The 17350-nt window shown below is 38.6% G+C and overlaps 1 protein-coding gene across 2 annotated transcripts; it reads right to left on the reverse strand.

The window, feature by feature from the left end:
• Window positions 1-5411: 5411 nt before the first annotated feature.
• Window positions 5412-12847, reverse strand: ostm1 (osteoclastogenesis associated transmembrane protein 1). Of its 2 annotated transcripts, none has more exons than XM_072362164.1 (6): window positions 12382-12847; window positions 12034-12148; window positions 10550-10647; window positions 10355-10465; window positions 8926-9091; window positions 5412-6405 (listed from the first exon to the last, which is right to left on the reverse strand). In XM_072362164.1, the coding sequence occupies exons 1-6, from the start codon at window positions 12763-12765 to the stop codon at window positions 6350-6352; spliced, it is 930 nt and encodes a 309-aa protein (XP_072218265.1). In that variant the 5' UTR covers window positions 12766-12847; the 3' UTR covers window positions 5412-6349. The 2 variants fall into 2 exon arrangements, with proteins under 2 accessions (XP_072218265.1, XP_072218266.1); XM_072362165.1 differs by lacking the exon at window positions 12382-12847 and adding an exon at window positions 12282-12353.
• Between the last annotated feature and the right edge of the window lie 4503 nt (window positions 12848-17350).

Genomic DNA, 17350 nt, shown 5'->3' on the forward strand with positions numbered 1-17350 from the left:
AGTGATTCTATAATCTATCATAATACCATAAGCTAGGGCTTGACAGACTTTGACCCTACTCACAGGTGTATAATAAGCCTCATTCACTCTGCATACGCTCTGTAAAAGAGGGTGCATGTGTGTATGTATGTGTGCCAGCTCCTACCCCCGGGGGAATATGTTTATTCCTTGTTCAACAAAGCATCATATTCATCACTCAGGGGTTGAGAGGAGCATAATCTTAGCCTGACCTTTAGCCAGTACACTAACTGACAGCTTAGAGTGTTGTTGGTGGGTGTTGCATAACTTTGTAAGGCCAAACTAACAATTTCTTAATATCGCCACAACGAATGGGACATTAGCTGCTTCAAGTACTTTAATGAGCGGAGGATGATTCCAGAGGACAGCAGAAAATATAAAGGCATTTAGTCTAGAGAAGGCCATGACCTTGTCAAAGAAACAGCAAAGCATGAGATTTAATAAATGAGATTTGATCAATGAAAACAAAAGGACAAACTCACAAACAACATGAAGAGCATCCTTCTACTACTTCAAATATGAAATGTACTGGCCTTGTCTCAAGGTAACTTGTGCAAACGGAAGTATGCTTTTGAGATCTGCATGTTGTAAACAGGCGAACAACATGACCGTTGTCTGAATTCACTACATCATTTCAACTTTAAATTTTCAGACGACACGTGGACATGAGCAAACGCAGCTGACAGACATGCTGAGACAAAGGGTAGTGCAGGGAGAAATTCTATGAAGAAATTTTATTAACATGTTGAAAGGAGCAAGTAAAATCATCTCAAGGTTTGCGCCTAGAAAGCCCCTCACAGTCGTAATTTTTCAGGTGATTAAGTCTCTGAGCTTCATGCCATTATTTCAGCATCAGCAATCATCGGTATAGCTTCAGTAGACGCACTCCAATCTTCCTTTCCGAGCTTTAGATAAATCAACGAGTTAAAATGTTATCTAATCTGAGAGCTCAAGACAAAGGAACAAATGGATTTAAAAAAAGCATTTTACTGCCCATTCCAGACTTTTCATTTAAAAAAATTGTTGATTTTATAAATAAAAAAAGAATCCATCAGAAGAAGGTTTCAGCTACTGAAGCTTTGATTGATGTACTTTTTTTGAAAATGTTGGAATAAACTATATGACTTCCATAACAGCAGCCAGTTAGATGAAATCGAATGCTGACACACTAAAGGTAATGAATCACTGCGTTCTGGACCTTCGAGTACTTTAATGAGCGGAGGATGATTCCAGAGGACAGCAGAAAATATAAAGGCATTTAGTCTAGAGAAGGCCATGACCTTGTCAAAGAAACAGCAAAGCCACATGCCACAATCTGTAAAAGAAGACACATTTGTAAGTTAACAGCATGTGTTTTTATTTTTGGTAAAATCTTAAAACAATTGAGAATTCCATTGCACCTCAGCACATTTTTTTCACTGTAATCCAGCTGAGAACTAGCCTAAGAGAGTCAAGATCGGGATATGAGTTGTTTCCCAAAATCATGTTAATTTCAACTACATAAATCACCACAGCGACAGAGTTTTTCTTATGGTCAGTCTTTATAAATCAAAGCTCTTTGTGGGAAGATTAGGTGCACAATGTTGCATGGCATTACACTATTATTAGTGGTTTTTTTTTTTTTTTTTTTTTCATTACTTCAGTCGGCTCAGCAAGATGGTAAATAAGCTGCCTCCATTGTTGTAGTTTGCTATGGACTAATGTAACAGAGACTATAAGGTTTGACACTTCCATTGAAAGTAAAATGTCCTTTTCGGAGCTTCCTAAAAGTTTCTCCCCTTTACAGTGACAGCAGTGATAAAACCTACCAACTCTGGATGGCTCTTTATACACCCCAGTGCTTTACTGTAGATTTGTTTTGAGACTAAGCCAATCTAATATGTTAATCCAAGGTATGAATGTGGGATAATGCACTCCATTCACATGTATTAGTATTTATTAGTGTAAATGTACTTGCATGCACATTTATAAAAGGCCGTTCTCAATATCCAAGGCACAAAAGCATTTCTTCCTAAGTCTGATTTCAAATGACTCAGTGGTTGTAAGTTATTTCATGAACCACATGGCAAAACATGATGCAAGGTGAAGACGTGGACTCTGACTATAAACTGAGCTGGAAAGTACATAAATAGTTGTATACAGTTTACGTGCACTTAAACTCCGTATGAGACCACTGATCAGGTTACATTTCACCTGGAGACTGTGGTTATTTTGTAGTTAAGATCAGCTTCATAATGTGATGCTTTCTTGAAAATGAATCAATCTAACATAATGAAAAGTAGTTAAAGATCCCCTCCATACATTTTCAAACAATAAAAAATAGTCTTATCTATAGGCTCTATCAAATTTGATTTAAAGTTCAAATGACTGAAAATGTACTTACTACCTGTTCTTAAATCTGTAAACATGTCTTTTCTTTATTTAACTATGTATGAATATTTGCAAATTCATCATTTATCTTTTATTGTATTATAAAGATTTCTGCTGTTTCATCAAAGTTGCATGTTGGCTTGAGGTTAAATATAGGCTCATATGATTGACTTCCAAACAATCAGGTAGCTGTGAAGTCACAAAATCATGTTTGTTAAAGTGCGGTCAAACTTTTCGTCTTTTGGAGATGAATGCGACAACAGGCCTCAGTCCCAGAACTATCTTCAGTGTATATGCATTTGTAATAGAGTGAGAGTGTGGCCTGATGATTTGGACCATAGATTAAGTTGTGCATTTATTTGACTCTGAAAAGTCAGAAAATGTAAAACCTTTCTAGATAGATTCAACACTATAGACCCATCTGCAACACTGAGGTGTGACCAGCAGATTATCAAGCATTTGTTTGCATTTAGCAAACTGGATTAGAAACTTGAATGAAGAGGAAAGAGCACACGTTACAAGAGAAGAAGAAGAAAACTCAAATGTAAACTGATTTTCGTCCAGTGCCACCACATTTCAGAAGTATGAGGTCTCAAGTGATGAATCATGAACGTACTCAGGGCACCGCTCTGAGTCAGGGCAGAGGAGGGGATTTGGTATGACTTAATCGTAATCATTAACTGTGGATTGGTTCGGCCTTTTCAGTTTAAAAAATGGACCAAAAATTAATTTCTGAACTGCCAATTTCATAAAGATACTTTTTCAGTCAGTGGTACACAAAAGGGTCAATAAAACAACAAGGAAACGACAATGTTTATGGAAGGCAATGATGTGGTAGTGTATGGTATATACAGTACTATACAGTACTAAATTCCCTCTGATGTGCATCAGTCAGTTTTGTGCTTACGACAGTACAGTTTCTCATACTTGCACAACTCTAAAAAACTAAGAAGAAACAAGATAGTTTAGAAATATATATAAAATTACTTGCCCAATACTTTAGCACAATTATAGTTTTAGTTAGTTATATTAGCCTGATAATTGTGCACACCTCCATACCCCCCTGAGTGGGACTAAACTAATTGCTCCTTTCCCAAGCAGCCAGATTTGAGGTGCAACAACGACTATTGGTCTACCTCTTTACATTATGCAGTTTATTTCACATGCAACTGCGGATTTTTATACTTTTAAACTCTTCATAATAAGTAAAGGATCTAAATAGCCTACTTCTACCACCACTGACTAATTCTCTGAATCCACCCGAAGTTCAGCTTTTCCATCCGCGCCCTCCGTCACGTGGCAGCCTCCGCTCCATAATCACCAGAAGTTTTTTTTTCCCTTGACTTTCAGCCCTGCTTTACAGGAACCAAAGCTGTCATTCTTGAGCTCCGGGCCGCGGCGCACACGAGCCGCGCAACACACTCCTGTCCGGGAACGCAAATGACAAAAGCCTGTGTTTCCAGCCGCAGTGTTGGCTGCAACTGGATCATATGACTCGGCACGTCCGTAATGCTCTTAGAGCCGCTGATGACCCGCAGTGGCTGCGCTCCATAAGACCAAAAAGCCAAAGGAGTTTAACGGATGTGTTGCTTCGATTATTCGGCCAAGTACCCCTTATCCCACGTTTAGATTAGCTGCTAATGACGGAGAAAAAGCCACGTTGCAAGAAATACAAGGCCACGCAACCCGAGAACAAGGAGCATTCATGTGCGAAGAAACAGCTTTAAATTCAACATTAGTCGCAGTGCTGGTTGCATTGTTACCAACACGAATCCAAGCTATCCAATCCTAATTTTATGGACTGGAATGAAGAGCTAACTGTGAAATGTAATGAAATATCAGAAGAAAAACTCTTGCTGGGGTTATCATGAATTAAATTTATCATTTTAAAGCTGAGGTTGTAGCTGAGCGGACACTAACTGTTTATAATGTACACATCTGTAAAGGTCTCAGACAGTGTCAGTTTGAAATGTAACTGTAACAGCTGTCAAACATTAATGCCAGAATAAAAAGTACAGCATTTTCACTCTAAAGTGTTATACAGTATCACCTGTTTGTAGAAAGCCAGGACCTTGTTTAAAATAGGATTAAATATATAATGTTATGATTTACAAATAATTCAAGACCTACTTTTTTTTAAAAACCTAGTACATAGGCAACCTATAACATAGATGCTGCCATTCGACATATGTGCTGTAAACAAGTCAGATGGAGCCTCCTTTCTTAAACATGGAGGATGCAGCATCCATATAGTAATGGTCAAACAGAAAAATATATAATATAATATATTTATAAGGACTTAACGAAAAGACTAAGACATTATAATGCAAATCTGGTTGCTTAAACTCAGTTGTGATGCGGATATGCAGCAATAAAACTACAGCTAAATATTTTACAATAAGGGCTTTATATGCATTGTCTAATGCAACGCTATCGCATGGTGAAAGAAGGTTAAATGAATATGCAGTATTTAGAGAACTAACTTTGAAAGATTTGGGTCTTTTCACCACAGGATATTTTTTACGCTTCGCCCCAGTCTATCATATATGAACATGAGCCCAGAGAAGATAATATTTCTGGATCCTATTCATACATTTAAGTTTTAACTTCCACGTGCAGGGATTTCCTCAATAGAATTGTGTCTGTTTTTCATGCTACCTGAGAGCCTAAAGACCAAGTTTATTAAATGTTGCTTTTTGCTTTGCCGTGTACATAAGGGGGACTCTCAGGATTTTCTCTTTACACCAGACATGTTGCCAATTAACTTTATTAGATGTGTGGATTTCCACTACAGCCTTTCAGCTCACACAACTTTTGTAGTCTTTTCATTAATTTTGCCCTTCTTACCTTTTAAAAAAAAAATGTTGTTGGCATCACATTTTAAACGATCATATTCAGTGTGATGAATAAGAAACAATTCTAAGTTTAAACATTTGTCTTTTTTAGGGCTTAAATTATGTTTGAATCAATGATACATGTAACTAACTTTGCACTTCAATTAGAGCACAAGTAGTTGCACCATGTTCAAGACAAAAAAAAATCATTTATTTGGGTTTGTGCATTCAGAATGAAGGTTTATATTACTCCACAACATATTCATCAACTCAGCACTCATCACTTAAAAAGATTTCAGTCAGAAACCTTTAACAAATTAAATTAAACATCAGTGAAAAATGACAACAAAGCACATTAAAAGCTTTATGCAACCACAAAAAAACTCTGACTAGAAAACAGGTAACATCACAGTGTGGTACTTTGGAGTGCTCTTACATTGTGTGCTATGTCTTTATTTACTCCCCACCCCACCGATGTGCACCCCACCCCCTCCTTCTTACAGCAGATACATGTCACCACTAATGGACATCAAGTGCTTCCTTTTTGCAGCTCTCTTCTGGACATACATTAGAGACAGAAAATCCATTTTTCTCCCCATAAATAGAGCACACACAAGCACACACAAGCACACACACACACTGCATTCAAACCACTCACTCCGTCCAGTGACAGCAGGATACACTAAACAACATGAACCTTGTTAACAAGTTAAAAGGAGGAAGCTAGGAGAGGATTAAGAGGGTACTGTGCAGAAACATTAACAACCACCTGATCAGAAGTTTGTAAAGTCAGATGTACATTGATTCCAACGCGAGTCCTGCTTTACAGAGGTTCCTCATTTCAGTTTATACTCCACAAACTTGCTACAATCTAGTTTCTGCATATTTCAGGTTGATGTGACAGAAGCTCAATTTTAGGAAAAATGCTTGAAAGGATGTGAAAGCAAATAATTAGTTTAAACCAAATCATTTAACAGTCAGTTCAATATATATTTATCCTTGTGGTCCTCTGAATACTGTGCGGTAAAGAAAACATTAAGGCGGCCCGTCGTTGAGTCCTCTACATTCATGAACAAGGCAGTGAGATGACGAAGGTACTCCCATCATTTCTGGCCCCCGTGTCCTCTTCAGCTCTGTTTGTCTTGAATGTTCATCAGAGTGGTGTAGGACTTTGCTCGTTTGGCTGTAAATACAGAACATTACGTTATCATGCAGAAATGATCAAAAGCAAAGTTTAAGAAGTTCATTTACTTTCGTGACAACTTCGATTCTAACGGATTCTGTAAACGTCCGACAGCTCACAAACATCAAGGAGCCTCAAGCAAGAACATTTATATATTCTGACTCTTTGCCAAAACATCCAACTGCTCCTGAGTTGTGCCGATTCACATTTACATTGTCATGTATGCCCGAGCATAAAAGGAACTTCACACTGTAAGTTTTCAAGTCTAAACAATTTGGACTTTCAAAGCTTTTATAAATGCATGAAGAAAGGTAGAAATAAAGTTGCCAAAGGGCAGCATTCACTATCACCAGGTGGTTCTATTAAAACTTTACTCAGCAAAAAAAATAAAGGCTAAGTTCATAAATGAATGAAAACTGCTGGATGAGGCAGAACAGGCACGATATTCTGTTTAGTTTTAGTTTGGGATTTTTGCCAGAGACCAACTTTTATTTGGTCTGGTTTGTCATTGTAATCTTGTCTTGTTTGATTTACAGCAGCGAAGAGGCGGAGCTACGGTGGAACCTGTTGCCTGGAGAAGACAGAGACAAGCTTTGGCACTGGCTCTGGCAAAAAAGGTGTAATTTAACGTCTGTCAGGGCCATATTAGGTGCTGCAGGTAGACGCTCTCAGATCATTCAAGAGTATCTAATTATGAACAAAGGAGTGAAGGATGGAGGGCTGGTGGTAGAAAGTCACAGGACTTTCATTTAAGAGACCTCAGTCAGTCATTTTTCCCACATCCTTGTTTTTAGCATCCTAATCGCTGCCCATTTGGTAAGGTTTAGAAATCAAATCTACTTGGAAACTAGTAGGAAACAATTAAGGCTTTGATTAGAATGCACCACTTCACAACTTAAAAGTGGTGAATCAGGTCATGACGTGGAAATACACACTCTTCACAATTGAGCCTTTCAAGCTCCGACTGATGCACCTCTGAAACCACAACAGATATGTGAAAAGGGCTAATGTTTACTCAGCCCTGAAAATGTAAAGCACGCACACTTGAATAAATTGCTCCCACGTTAGTAATTAAATGTCTATTACATGGGATGGTGAAGTTTTTAGGTTGAATGCTAAAGAGTAATCCAGCTTTGTCAGAGGAATAGCATTGCTGCTTAAGATCAGCATATGTTCAGGTAGAAATTAAACAACTACCTCCATTAAAAGTGTGCAAAGTTTATGATTTTTAGAGAACTCTTGATATATTTTTGTCCAGGATCTAGAAATCATTTCACAAACATTTTTACTCAGCGTGTTGAAAAAATATTAACCTCTGATTTCTGACACCTTGTATTTGGCACAAGTGGAGTTAAGAACAGGCTGTCCGTACTGGCCAATCTCAGAAGAGAGTAGCAACATTTTTTTCTTAAATGTTAGAGCTTATCCTGTATATACTGATATATTTTCAAAATGCCTTATCTCCAGAGCTGGTGATGGGGAGCAGAGTTTCGCTAACATTTGTAACACTTCATTATCCATTTGAGCAGAGCTGAGGGTGAGACGCTGCAGCTGAGCAAGTGCTGGAGACAGTCTGCATATCAACAGATACGCACATATTAAACAAGGCAAAGTTATATCAATGCCATTTAAATGCAGGATCATTTCTATGTAGCAAAGCTCAGACAGGGAAATCATAATAAATTACTCTTTAAGGGTTGAATAAACTGTCCAGAGAGGGAGATTTTAGTCTCAGTGTCTTTCTCGATGCTGTGTGTGTGTGAGTAAAAAATTTAGAGAAGTGATTTTAATGATAAAATGCTCTGCAGTCTCTCAGGTATTTAAAGATAAGAGGGGCACTGAAGGCATCATATAAACATAGATTTGCAATCACATTTTTATGTTCTTCATTTGCAGTTCAGATATGTAGATATTGTGGTAAAATCATTTTGTGTTTGTTTTTAACAATATTGGGACGTATAAACCTAACGCATTTGTCTTTTGGGTCTTGAGTTGAAAATGTTTGGGAACAGAAAAATCTGTTTAAACTTTCAAGAAATCAACTGATTGAATGATGCCAGCATAGTGAACTGGTCATTATATTTTAGTTTCCTGTAAAATATATTAAAAGTAAAGAAAAAAAATACAATAACAACAATAACTCAACTTGATGATCTGGCAGCCTGCAGCTAGCATGGTTTGCTGTCATTACCCAACAGTCACTTGCACATGACAATAGGGTAGCATGAGTGGATCTTGTTTGTGGCCCAATGTGTGTACGCCATCACCCCCGGCAACATGTTTTTTTTTTTTTTTTTTCCTAAAGTCTTAGAAACACCCTCAAATTCTTCCAGGCAACCACTGTCAACGACACACACAGTCATACAAAAAAAAATAAAAAATTAAACTTTGTCTATGATCCAGAGCCAAACCCCAATAACACAGTCAGTCCCCTTCATTCACGGAGACCTCAAAACACTCAAAACCCTGTCAAAAAATCCCTCCGTGTGTGACAATGGGCGAATTAAGCTGGTTACTCACGGTGTATGAGCTTGCGTTTCTTTTGTTCGGAGTGAAGGAAGCTGCTCAAGTAGAAGATGATGGGCAGAAAGAGCATGAAGCTGGACACAGCGATGACAGGCACCGTCTCCTCCCGAGGGAAGGAACAACCGAAGTTCCGACTCCACAGTCTGCGGGTCATGTTCATCTGAAAGGACAGCGGTGGCACACACAACGTAAACTTCAGCTCATCACAGGGACAGAATACCGCGAAAAACTCAACCCACTCAGGTTCGTGCCTCAGTATTCTGCGCATCCACAACAGTCTTCATTCACAGTGAAGAGGCGATTTTGTTTTTCTGTCTTTTCTTGCATCTTAAACACATAATGGCCGCATTTCCCAGATTCGCTAAGAAGCGCTAAGAGCTTCTTTCAGATAAAGGAATCAAATGAAAGCAAAGAAAATCAATTTAATTTGACAATACCAACTATAACAGCAAAAAAGGGGCATGAAAAGTAAGATAAAATTAAGACTTAAGTTCGATTGCAAACATTTTCCTCTGAGATTGAAGTTTCTTAGTTTATTGACTGGACAAATAATCATTCAAGAGCAAACGGTGGGGGCCTCACTAACGGCTCCTAAAACACGATGTGTCACAAAAGGTAATCGAGCCTTTGCTGTTTGGACCCCCCCACCTCTGGAACTCTCTGCCTAATGATCTCGGACAGGCGAGCTCAGTGTCCTCTTTTTGACTGTTTATTATCGCTGCAGCTGTATACTTTGATCATTTTACTTCTTGTAATAACTATAACATACTTTGTAAAGTCCTTACGTGGCAGAAAGGACAAAAACTATTTGCACCCCAATATCAAAGGTGCAGAACAAATCTGAATGCTTAGTGATTAAGATGCGACTTGGAATCAGTTTTGTGAATGATACAAATCTTTCGTGTCCATCTAGATCAGATGGACTGTCAAAGAAACCCGCCTCAATTCTCATAGACATCTATTTCAGTCCCTGCACCATGATCCTAGTCTCCTCTGTGGTAGACCCAAAACACCTCCCCAGGAAGGCTTCAGATGGCATCAGAAGCCTCTCACCCTAACCAAGCAGCTTTTAATGCTTACATTTAACCAGGCGGTGTAGTCTAACAAAAGAAAACTAGTGAAAATTATTGTATACAGTTCGGTTGAAAATACAGTGATTTAAAGTGGTGTTTTGCTGTTTATCTAAAAGAGGTGGTTCTGCATGACATATGTGTCCAATAGATGGTGTTCCTGTTCACACACAGATGTGATTCATAGTGTAAATATGAAGAATACCTCAAGATGCCAATCTGCTATAGAATGCCAACCTTGAAGCAGATGCTATTATGACAAGTATAGATGTGTTGTGCCAGCAGCTGAGTATAACACTGCAGGTTTTGTCTCGGAGGTCTTCCCACTTCCCAAATATAAGACACACACATACCGCATCTTCTATGTCAATACACAGAGTCTGATTCTCCTCCATTCCACTGTACAGCTCATTCAGGGCCCTGTATATGCTCTTGCAGTTTTTGCACAGCTCTGTGTGGTTCCCCTGCATAAAAGACAGTGATCATAGTTCAATTGTGAAAATAAAATCAACCGACAGATAGATGTTATCACCCAGATCATGGTGTACCTGTTTATACTTGTCAAAGCAGGTGAGAGTTTGATTGAGAGTAGCCATAAAGAACAACATATCATTTTTTAGGCCGATGAATCCATCTGTGACGCACTCTGCACAAAAGGAATAAAAACAACAATAATCAGCTCAACAAATGAGATATGCATTATAGTATCGTGTTGAAATGATATTAATGAAATTATTTAGGTTCTGAAATGTAGGATGTGGAAAAAGATGGATGTCCTCCATCGGTTTGTAGAGTTTTGACATCCGACGTTCGCCATGTTGAGTTTTTAAAAGTCAGAAGCTGAAAAATGATGAAGGTGAGACCTGCTGTTTAAAGAATTCTGAATTAAAATTCAAAGATGGAAAATATAGGACACATGTTCTGCCAATCATCTACAGCTATGAGGTGATTGAACGCTGAAAAAGTGTGAAGATGGAGAGATTTCCTTAAGTTGGCATGAAAGAGGAAAACATTAAGTGAATGCACAGGATTATTAAGAAAGCACTTTGGTGACACCAAGGCACTCTGAAGAGAACAATAAATTAAACTGATCTCAGGAAAGCTCTATTCTGAGGAAAAAAAGTCACCCAACTGATCAAGCTGCTCCCTGCCATGTCCAGAACATTCAAGTAAAAGCAATTCTGAATCTCAAAAGGTTCATTTTTTCTGGCTAAATTAATGTTAAAACAAATCAATCCAAATAAGTCCCCATGTCTTCCTCCTGCTTTCTCTTAGTTTTACTCCTCTTCAACTCAAACTTGGCTTCTTATTCTGGGCATTACTTTGGCTTTGAAAAGCCAAATCAGCTGCTCTCGCAGACAAACGTCTTTCCAGTTAACATGGTTGTGCATCCTAACAGAGGTTAAAAAAGTGCCAAAATTACCAAGAGAAATCCCAGAAGCAGGACAGCATCTAAACAAGCAATTAAAATTGTTTTTAAACTGGTGTTGTCCTACGAAAAAGCTCATCAGAAAATTTCAAGAAAAAAGTTATCACAATATATCTGGAGCTATTGCAACAGGTTGTCGCTGGAGAGGCACCACTCTAGATTTTTTTAAAAATGAGCTGAATATAAATTAATGCAGATAAACTATGTAAATAACAAATTGGTTTTGGAACGGCACTTCGCTTAGCTACTTTTGACATGTTTCAGATCAAATAAATGGAAGTAGATAGAGGATAATTAGCAAATGAACTGAAATTAAACTTGGTAATTAGCACGAATTGACACACTGAAGCTGCATCTGAAACCAGTGTGGCGATCTGACATCTGTCAAGCCAACAAAATTCAGGTCACATGTTTGAGTGTCTGTGTTTTGCTTGTTTTTAATAAAGCACCCAGATCAAAATAATGAACACTGCCAATCCTTAACCCTTGACCCTTTGACCAAACATGTATCCATATGAGTGTGAGGTTCAAAGAAATGATCACATTCCTATTCTGAAAAAGACATCATTAATTCATCTTATTGGTCTCGTGTGGTAAACTTACGGCCACACGCTGATTGCTGCCACAGGTCATTCAGGTTGCTGTACAGCTGGAAAACCAGCATCAGACGATCACTGCGCAGAAGGCTGTCCCTGCAGCTCACATTGCCAGGACCCATCTGAAGACATACACAGGCACAGCATCAAGCAGTCAACTTAAGTATGTGTTTCACAGCTTTGCTGCTGGCTTCAAGTCCGAGACAAAGCCGTTTCCTCAAAAGTCTCAGCCACATCACAAAACTCGTGACTGACAGGCGACTGCGCATAAACACGGCCTGTGCTCCTCCTGCAATTCATGTACACTCTTTACTACAAGGATAAAAGCAGAAAGGCTTTTGTGTTTAGCACGTACCTGGTCTGATGAGATGTTTCTGTACACGGCGACGAGGCTGCCGTAGCTGGAGTAGCAATTCTGGCACATTTTGACGGGTCGAGCAGCAGGAATCAGGCAGTTCACATAGGTCACATACCGCTGACCAAATATATTGAGCAACTCGCTGCAGTACTCACTGATCTCCAGGTCGTATGGGAAGGAAGAAAGCAGGTTCAGGGAAAATAAAGAGTCCGCGACAGTCTTGAACACAGGAGAGTTAACCGCAACAGGACTCAGAGTACGCACTGGTTTCAGTTTGTCCGCAGAATCTGGGGAGGTGAGGTTTAATCTGACGCTGCCATCAAGGGTGTCAACATTTGTCACTAAAAACACAAAAAACAAACTGAATTTGAGCGGCGACATGACTGAAAACGGAGAGTAGGGCAGTTCTGCTTGTGTCTGTCAGTCCAAACAACCCATGACTTCCTCGTTTTCGAGCAACGTGGTCATGTGACTACGAATTGCAATCTCGCGAGAGCGCCTCAGAGTCAGCTTCAGTTTTATGTGTCCCCGTAGGGCAATTGGTGTCTCAGCAAGTACAAAAGACATAATAAAATAAATGACATACGATTAAAAGTCTAAGAGGAAGGGATAATACAGTGTGCTGAAACAACATCAGGGTCACCCAGGGTTAAACGAGAACTGTTGCAGTTATGTCTGCTGCACAACAGCTGAGTCTGTTGTACGTTCTGCAACATTGGTTAAGTTCATATGACCTCATTCATAATTTTACTAGGTAAGTGTTTTTAAAGTACCGCTCTTCTTCTGTGCTCTTATACATTGTTTTATCTTCCTTCTGGTTTCCCAATTTTGTGTGGGTTGAAGGGTCAAAATGAAATAGCATCACATTAATCAAATGTATAGTCCAATACAGACTTTTACAGCAGCATGTTTTGTTGTGCTAAAGGATATTTAGCCAGTTTTTGATTATTAAAACTTCTGGTAATGACATCTATCTATCTATCTATCTGTCTGCAGTGCAGTGTGATGTGATGTGGTCGGTTGATCACTGATTTCAGATGAGGTGTGACTGTGCGTGCCTGTTTGAAAGAGATAGCCCTTCCTCCTGCTCTCCTCATTGTTTGCGGGTTCTTGACACCACACAATTTTGCAATGTGCACTCGGCACGGAGCAAATAATCACGGAGTCAAGGTAAACGATTTGGGCTCAAATCCTGATTGTGATAATTGTCAAAAACCCCCTCAAATCAAGCCACCGCAGTCAATGGTCGTTAATGTGAAATTAGTGGCTCTTGATAACTTGCAGACCGCATCAATTCCGCAGTCATCAGCGCCTAATGAAAATAAGCGGGGAGAGAAGGCGCGCAGCATTAGCGGCCTATTCTCATGCCCGCGCCCGACTCTTCTGATGATTCTGGCCTCTGATGCTCCTCTTGCTGCACATGGCACCGGCAGCTCATTAACTCTTCTTCTCTTGACCAGAGTTCACCTAATTGTTCAGATGTTCCCCATTCCTTTCTTATTTTCTAGTGTGGCTCTCAGAAAGAAATGATTACAACATAAACTCGTAATGATCTTGTTGTTGTAAAGAGATATATTTCAGGTTTCCCAAAAAGCTATATATATCTTTTTTTGCCAATAAAGACCCCGTCTTAGTATTGGTATTAGTAGCTTAAGTATATTTATTTAAATGTCTGGTTTGATTATACCATAAAGTTGTCTTTCCTCTAATCAGCAGATAACCATTCAAATCGGGCATATCATCACATTACTTGAGATACAAAAAAAAAAAAAAACACAAAAAAATCTTCATTAGCATGTAATACATAGAAAAACCAAGAGGACAAAAATCACTAATTAGATCCATAAATTAGGGGATGTGATGAGGAGAGTCCTTCAGGAGATGTCTAGAAGCTCCTTGTGATTTAGGCCACCATATGCAGTTACCATCGAAATAATAAACTGTGTAGGAGAAGGTAGGTGGATTGTTTATTAAACTGGGAAGTGACAGCAGACTGAAACTGTACAGGCAATCGGTCTCAAATTTCTGGTGTTGGGAGTAAAGCTAAGGTGAATGTTTTCTGAACTTTTGCAAGTGCAAAGTTACAAATGCAAAAATACTGTAAAAACACATTCACATTGCACCAGTTTACAAGAATGCTAACACCAAGGAACTATTCAAAGAAATGAAAAACGTTCAGTTTGATACAGTTAATCCATTTCAGCACAATCCAGATCAATCCAGTTCAATTTTATTATTACTGAAATACCAGCTCCCCTCTGGTGAAAATACAGAACTATTATGAATTGTCACAACTAAAATGACTCAGTATACATAAAAATACTCATATAATATGAGGGAATATCGCTTTACATCAATCATATCATAAGTACACCAGTTTAAAGGGGCATCATGAAATCCATTGCAGCTATATAAAAACATTGCGTGAGTGTGCAAAAATGTATTAAATATGTCATTCTTACATAACTGACAGTGGAGCATCAGACATAAGCTCATAGACGTCTGAAATGTGTCTCCGGCTACACAAAGCTATGCGTAAGACGTTAGAGGCCAAAATTATTTTTAAACCAATGATTTCATCGTCAACATTGTGCTTTATAAATGTTTGTTACAGTATCCATCATGTAAAATATTAATATAGAGCTAGAGTACAGGAAAATTAAAGTATAAAGTGGTGTAGAATGTAAAACTGTACGTAAATGTCCTTTCTGACTCTAGTAAATGTGGTTTTGAGGTGACCTAAGAAGACAAAAACTAAGTTCTGCTTCATATTTTGTTAAATCTGTGGGATTCTAACATTTCTTAGTTTGTTAAACATCACATCAAAAATGACTTAAACCTTTATGGTAAAATCTAATCTTGGAGTAGTTGTAGCCATTAGAATCAGATCTATGCTAACTGCATAATCATTGTTCGATTTTCAAATAGCGAAACAAAGAGTTTTTTCCTTGACAAATTTAATTCATAAGCTTGTTCATCATATGCCTCTGGTGTGATTCACATTTGTAATTAATAAAGTTTATTAAGTGTACAGTAGAGGTATCAAGTGTTGCAAAAGTGAAATACTCGATCTCACAGTTTCACATTGTAATTGAGTTCTGTATTTGTAATCTTTTTTTTGCCTTTACCTGAAAGTCATATACTTCCACCCCCAAAATTCAGATGTATAGATCAGATTAGGTTGATTGCATGTTAAATTTGCAGTTTCAGGATGAGAGTTTTTGGGTATGACCTGGTGAAGCTGGACAATCACAAAGGGGTTAACTCAAACCAGTTCAGCCTTCAACTTGGCTCTTGGTGTGGGGAGAGAAAAATAGCTGTAAAGTTATGCAGAAGTTATTCTTCATCCTTTGGGCCGTCCCTAATCCGCAAAAAACCTCATTCTTTCATCGGAGAACTGTGCCTCCTTTCTTGTTCCCCCCTCTCTATACAACATAAAGTCAGACTGCATTTAATGGTTATGTCGGGATGGGAGAAGGGCTTTCTTCTTCCCCTTTTCTCCAGAATATTGCCCTTTTCGTCGTGTGAGTCTCCCAACCCGCAGGGACCCCCATATTCTTCCCTCCGCGTCTGACTCGCATCACAAACTAACCCCGATTTTCACCACTTTGCTGGGAATTGCGGGGAGTGATAATAGAGATTTCGCTTTCATTTTATACGCTTGACTTGGTTATTGTTGCTTTTCTCCTCTCCCGTGATTCCCTCCTTTTCCAGGGATTAGCTCTGACTTCGCCCGCTACACTGGCCGCCGAAGTGCCCCTGAGCCCCGGGATGACAATTGATGCAGATCAAGGCAGGCCTATTCTGAGCCATTTGAAAGGAGCCGAGCTGAGGCATTTTCAAATAGGGGAGTTATAAATTAAGTAATGAATGGTCTTTTTTTTCTTCCCACAAAATTAACTAATTTCAGCCTACTGTTTTTGTAGAGTAGTATTGTTCATTTAAATGTAGCTAATGCAGCTTTTAAAGACTGATCTGTTTATGATCACAAACACAGGAGTGAGACTTCATTGATGATGGTGTTCATGGCGAGAGTAGGAACACCGAAGATGATGAAACATTTAATGTGGGCAGTGTTAGAGGTGAGAAGTGCATGTCCAGTGTAGGTGATTATTAGGCTATGATGAAGATGGAAATTAACTATTATTATTATTATTGTTGTTGTTAGATATTTTATTACTGGGATCAGGATGATGAGAAGAGGGACAGAGATGCTGAGGAGGATGATGATGGCAAGGTGAAGACATTGTTAGTACAGAGGTTGAAGATGATTTTGAAAATTGTAGTGGTGGGAGAAGTATCAGATCTTATTAATTTAGCAATATCACAGTTTTAATTGATTAGAAGTCAAAGTTAATAGTTGAATACAAGTTAAAGAACTATGTTCATAAGCTTACTAAAGTATGTTATCATAAAGGTAAAGAATTATAGCTATAGGTGAAAATCAGAAGGAGGACATTGGGGGCCGAACCACCCATTCTTGGGGGTAAAGACAAAAGTGCCCTTCTGAGCATTTCTGTAACTATATAACTATAGATATTTAAGTTATATAATAGACAATGCATCCACCTGGTAGGCTCTCAAGCTACATTCGATGTACCTTAGAAGTTGGGCTTCTATTTGGGAACATTTTTCAATATACGGAGGTCATGGTTGACAAACCTTATCCGATTTAACCAATTTAACAAGTCCGAAATCAGAGTTCATGCACCATTTTCTTAGATTTCTGAATTCTTTGAAATCTGAGTCCCCTGTGATAAAAGTCCAAATTAGAGTAGTGATGATCATTAGTGATGAGGAGAATGAAGATAAGATTGAATCAAGATGTTTCAACAAACTAGGAATTTTATTTCGGTTTCCAGTAGCAGTCAGCACAGTTCAGAGATATACTATACAAGGCAATACACACATGGGTGATAATTACTTATGTACACGCTTAAGATTTTTATATATGAGTATCATTGTT

This window comes from Leuresthes tenuis, unplaced genomic scaffold, assembly GCF_036924035.1.
Source record: "Leuresthes tenuis unplaced genomic scaffold, fLeuTen1.0.hap1 SCAF_13, whole genome shotgun sequence".
NCBI classification, from domain to species: Eukaryota; Metazoa; Chordata; class Actinopteri; order Atheriniformes; family Atherinopsidae; genus Leuresthes; species Leuresthes tenuis.

What these genes read in the sequence shown, in the direction of transcription:
- ostm1 (XM_072362164.1), bottom strand. Translation starts at nt 12,765, where the DNA reads ATGTCGCCGCTCAAATTCAGTTTGTTTTTTGTGTTTTTAGTGACAAAT. An exon ending in GCTTTGACAAGTATAAACAG is followed by an intron (nt 10,466 to 10,549) that starts GTACACCATGAT and finishes TCTTTTATGCAG; the next exon opens with GGGAACCACACAGAGCTGTG. An exon ending in GTATTGACATAGAAGATGCG is followed by an intron (nt 9,092 to 10,354) that starts GTATGTGTGTGT and finishes CTGTCCTTTCAG; the next exon opens with ATGAACATGACCCGCAGACT.